Source organism: Priapulus caudatus, unplaced genomic scaffold, assembly GCF_000485595.1.
Source record: "Priapulus caudatus unplaced genomic scaffold, Priapulus_caudatus-5.0.1 Scaffold2595, whole genome shotgun sequence".
Classification (NCBI taxonomy): Eukaryota; Metazoa; Priapulida; class Priapulimorpha; order Priapulimorphida; family Priapulidae; genus Priapulus; species Priapulus caudatus.
The window spans coordinates 21,919-27,441 of record NW_014579656.1 but is presented as its reverse complement, the minus strand read 5'-3'; the positions used below and the strand labels follow the sequence as shown (position 1 = coordinate 27,441).

Genomic DNA, 5,523 nt, shown 5'->3' with positions numbered 1-5,523 from the left:
ACTGTTGTTTGGAACGTTATTTTGGGAGTTTTTGGGACTGAGGTAATGTTTTTAGTTCACCTCGCCAAAGGGCGTTTGACCGCCGTGTTTTGTGAAGTTGTTTTTATGTCTGAAAGTTGGGTTTGGTTTGATAGATCACGGGTGATAGATTCCGGTGTTGTTTCGATGTCTGAGAGTAAGTTTATATCTATATTGTACTAGCCACTAATTATAAATAATTTTATAGCTAGTTAAACCTGCCAAAAACATTTTGTGTAATAGGTGACTAAGCGGTAAAACCGCGAAAATCTCAGCACAGGGCGGTAGATGCATTGTTAACCCAGGCAGCGTTGAACGTGTTAAGGGGTTATAAGCTTGCTAGCAGGCCTGTAGGCTTGTTAAGGGGTTATAAGCTTGCTAGCAGGCCTGTAGGCTTGTTAACACGTTCAACGCTGCCTGGGTTAACAATGCATCTACCGCCCTGTGCTGAGATTTTCGCGTTTTTACCGCTTAGTCACCTATTACACAAAATGTTTTTGGCAGGTTTAACTAGCTATAAAATTATTTATAATTAGTGGCTAGTACAATATAGATATAAACTTACTCTCAGACATCGAAACAACACCGGAATCTATCACCCGTGATCTATCAAATCAAACACAACTTTCAGACATAAAAACAACTTCACAAAACACGGCGGTCAAACGCCCTTTGGCGAGGTGAACTAAAAACATTACCTCAGTCCCAAAAACTCCCAAAATAACGTTCCAAACAACAGTAAAGTGTTGTTTAAATTATGTCATCTACTACTGGGGTTTATACAATGACGCTGTTGAATTGCTAAGCGTATAGCCCCTGCCATCTATAGGAGAACATAGTAAACGTTCCAATTTTTTATTTTTTTTTGCCACGAGTATACTCGTGTTTCGCGGCCGTGCGTTTTGCAGGTTCGAACGAGTATACTCGTGTTTCGCGTTGAACGTGTTAATGTAAGCGGCTATAGTACTAGAGCTACTGTAAATGCAGGTCAAATGCTCATATGCAACACACAAGTGCACCGCATTTCCGCCCTGTGCTGCGTGCACAAACAACATGAATAAGAGAATTTATTAACTGGGTTTATTCTAAACACGAACCTTTCTCCGCTATCCTGGGACTTACTATGTATCACAATACTCTGTATTAAACTATTATAACCTGTTACAAAATTTCGAAGTGACGAGCGGTGATATTTCGAGCGCCATTTCTGTTGACCTATGACCCACAATTTCGACCCTTGCCCACTATGCTGATTAATGGCTCGTTATTTACTCGATGTTAGTAACGTCTTTCAAATAATGGACCCTATCACTAACTCTAACCAGAACCCTAACCTAATGTGTAATCTTATAACCTAACCCCAGTAACCATAACCTTAGCTAGCTCTATCGATTATTCAGTGTAGCAGGTGCATTAACACTCACACACTACTCTGCTATACCGCCAGAGCGAGCCGTAGTGTGAAAACTTCTACGACATTACTGCGGTTACCATGACGACAACCTTGCAGGTGGCGCCGGTGTTGCTATGGCCGGATACCTGCTGAACCGCTCACTATCATTGGTCGATACAGCGGTGGCACTGCAGAAGCCTGGGAACGGGTCGTACGAGAAGCGTAAGATGGCGGAGCAGGCCCAGCAAGCCGCGCGATCTCCGCTCACCGTGTTCGGAGAAGCCAAGAAGAAACTCAACGACCTGTTCGCCGAGATCGAACGATACACGCGCGAGAGCTCCATCTTCCTGTCAGGTGAGTCAGATTTACCTTCCTCTCGTTAGATCTACCTTCCTCTCATTAGATCTACCTTCCTCTTATTAGATCTACCTTCCTCTCATTAGATCTACCTTCCACTCGTTAGATCTAGCTTCCTCTCGTTAGATCTAGCTTCCTCTCGTTAGATCTACCTTCCTCTCGTTAGATCTACCTTCCTCTCGTTAGATCTAGCTTCCTCTCGGGTGTTTTAGATCTACCTTCCTCTCGTTAGATCTACCTTCCTCTCGTTAGATCTAGCTTCCTCTCGGGTGTGTTAGATCTACCTTCCTGTCAGGTGTGTTAGTTAGTCTATGTGGGTGAGTAGTGAGTGGTATCTCTCTCACGTGTATATCTTACCTGCGGCAGGTGTTAACGATGCGAACATCGTGACGAGCGATGAAGCTCAGGTGGTCGTACAGTTCCTACAGAAGATCAGCGGCATCAGTGAGGTCATCAGCCGCAAACAGATGAAGGTCGCCTTCTTCGGAAGGTATGTGCATCTCCTCCTCCTCCTACTCCTCCTCCTACTCCTCCGCTTCTGTCACTGCAGAGACGAAAGCCAGGGGGCGCCGTCGTAGTTAGAATCATCTTAGCCTTACGATATCTTTTGCTAAATATTACCAAATGCGGTAGCAAAGTGGGTATGTTGCCGTGGCTCTCTCTTTCTCTCCCCTCTCTCTCTCTCCCCCTCTACGCTAGCGCTTTCATGCTTCCGTCTCTTTCCCTCTCTCTCTCTCCCGACCATCTCTCACCTTCTGCTTGTAGGACGTGAGTAACGTAAGAGTACAGCGGGTGAATGCCTTGCTGGCAGACAAGAGTCCTCTCTGCCCTGCTCTCCCTCTCTCTGGCCTCTCTTCTCTCCTTGCGTCTCTCTTGCTCTCTCTCCTCCTCTCTCTCTCTCTCTCTCTCTCTCTCTCTCTCTCTCCCTCTCTCTCTCTTTCCCCCTCTCTCTCTACATCTATCTCTCTCTCTACAACTCTCTCCTTCTCTCTTGTAGGACGAGTAACGGTAAGAGTACAGTGGTGAACGCCATGCTGGCAGACAAGATCCTACCGACTGGCATCGGCCACACGACCAACTGCTTCCTGCAGGTCGAGGGAACAGACAGCAACGAGGGATTCCTGCTGCTGGAAGATAGCAATGAACCACAGCCCGTGGAGGTGAGGCAGGCAGGCAGGCAGGGGGAGGTGTGAGGCAGGATGGGGGGGAGTGTGAGCAGGCAGCAGTGTGGGTGAGTAGGCAGCGGGGGAGGCAGGCAGGATGGGGGGAATGTGAGGCAGGCAGGGGTGTGTGTGATGCTACAACAAACATGGTATATTGGAATTGTCAGGCTGTTTATACTATTAATACTACAACACCACACATATTCCAACCTGCTAGACAGAAAACTGCTAAGCTGCTGAGTAGAGGTGTGATCTTACTGATGTATGTATGCAGTATGTATGTATGCAGGGTTAGAAATGAACTTTTGAACAAGGGAGTCCAATGGACTCTCTGCCCTCAAAAAGAAACGGACGGCCGCAGCAAAATGAGGGAGTCCGTAGTCTGAAGTTCAAAACTAAAGCACAACAACAATAACGCATGTGCGTATTTTGAAGATTCGTGCGATGCACGTCTGCCAAATTTTCTTTGGACATTTGCTGAAAAAAATACAGTAATTCCGTGAGGCCTTGCTCTGGAATGAACGTGTTAGTATAGCAGAATTTTCAGGGAGTCACACAGACTCCTACATATGTCAAATCAGGGAGTCCGACAGTAAATCAGGGAGTATTTGACTCCGGACTTGCGTTAATTTCGCACCCTGTGTATGAGTGCAGTATGTATGTGTGCAGTACGTCAGTATGTAAGTATCTGTGATCTTTCAGTCGGTCGGCCATCTCGCCCACGCTCTACTATCGTCGGACAGCCGGACACTGGTCAGAGTGTGCTGGCCGAAGGAACACTGCAGCCTCCTAAAGGCAGACGTCATCCTGGTAGACAGGTAAGCAGCTTCGTTAACACTGCCTGACTACAGTCATACCTGTGTGTAAGGGACATCAAGTTACAGTTGTACCTGTATGTAAGTAGTTAAGGACATGAAGTTTCAGTTGTACCTGTGTGTAAGGGACATTGAAGTTACAGTTGTACCTGTGTGTAGGACATCAAGTTACCAGTCATACCTGTGTGTAAGTGACATGAAGTTACAGTTGTACCTGTGTGTAAGGGACATCAAAGTACAGTCATACCTGTGTGTTAAGGGACATCAAGTTACAGTTGTACCTACAGGTGTAAGGACATCAAGTGACAGTGTTACCTGTATGTGAAGAAGCATCAGGTTACAAACAAAACTATGTTAGGGTCACTGAAAGTAAAAACAAAAGGAAAAAGTGTCTTTATAGACAGGTGTCTGTTCTATAGAGGTGTCCTTTATAGACAGGTGGCTGTTCTGCAGAGGTGTCCTTTTATAGACAGGTGCTGTTCTGCAGAGGGGTGTTTCATTGTATGACCTGCTGCCGAGGGACAATAGTAAATTCTCAAAAGTTACTTATAGACAATACCTATGCGTTTTTTCTTTTATAGAGCTGTTCTATGCACAGGGTTTGAGAACTGGTGTTAACTGTGTGATTAGAGTAATTAAGTGTTGGACGCCTAGTGCGCAGCTCGTGCAGTCACGAGCGTGTTGTACTTCGCTTCGCAGTGCATGGCGGCGGTGGGCGCGTCACCGTCGTGAATGTGCTTGTGTTTTTGTCATCAGTTCCCGGCATTGACGTGACGCCGAACCTGGATACGTGGATCGACTCAGCACTGCCTCGATGCCCGACGGTTTCGTGCTGGTGGCCAACGCCGAGTCTACCCTCATGCGACGGTAAGGCAGTCGTACACGGCGGGGTGGGGGGTGGCCACGCTGAGTCTACCCTCATGCAGACGGTAAGGCAGTCGTACACGCGGGGGGGGGGTGGTCGACGCCGAGTCTACACTCATGCAGACGGTAAGGCAGGTCGTACACGCGGGGTAAGGTGGTGTCACAGGTAGACGGTAAATTTCTTATAGACGTGACAAAAACGTAGTCAAGTTATGAGTTTCTCATATGCAGTGTACAGAGGTCAGGCCTACGAGAATATGTTAATGTTACGACTAATTTGGCTTCTGACAAAAAGCCCCGGATTATAAAATTCTGTTTTACAGTTTGGAAAGTGTTGGAAAATATGGTTATTGTCCTGAACACAGACTGATGTGTTGTGTTTGGTCAGTTGAAGGCAATCATTGAAATTGTGCATGACGTCTGTTTTTGCTTGTGAGGCATTTGACATCAAAACGTTGTTTTGTGGCGAGCTATAACGATGTGTCACTTAGTTAGGTAACGTGTCAGCATGACACATCGATGGCTCCTGCATGCAACATTCACTGTTAGTTCATAGCGGCATCAGGTTGCAGTGCGTGGAAATTAGGAGGCTATTTGGCCAGGGGCCGCCACATTTCAACCCCCCATATATTCAGTCCATATTGGCCTATTCAGATTGCCTATCTTGCCTTTATATCAACAATATTTACCAATTTCCTACTAGTTTTTGCTTAGTGACTACTAAAAGTAACATGTTCGCAAATTCCTGTCAAACAAGTAGAACTCCACTGGTAGCAATGAAATACTGAAATACTATGAGTATGGCCTAATATACAAAAGCTAATGCTTTAATTATTAATGGAATAAATTGAACAAAATTAAGGGCCGTTCAACTTGTTAAAGGGCTGTTCAATTTGTCTAATTTCATGCCCTT

General features: G+C 45.9%; 1 protein-coding gene across 1 annotated transcript in view; it reads left to right on the top strand.

The window, feature by feature from the left end:
- The first annotated feature begins 1,534 nt into the window (after positions 1–1,534).
- LOC106818861 (mitofusin-2-like) overlaps positions 1,535–5,523 on the top strand; it is an 8,111-nt gene continuing 4,122 nt past the window's right edge. Inside the window, 4 exon segments of the mRNA XM_014823531.1 lie at positions 1,535–1,765; positions 2,135–2,258; positions 2,766–2,928; positions 3,634–3,749. Of these exon segments, the coding sequence (XP_014679017.1) occupies positions 1,546–1,765; positions 2,135–2,258; positions 2,766–2,928; positions 3,634–3,749 (623 nt within the window). The 5' untranslated portion in view covers positions 1,535–1,545.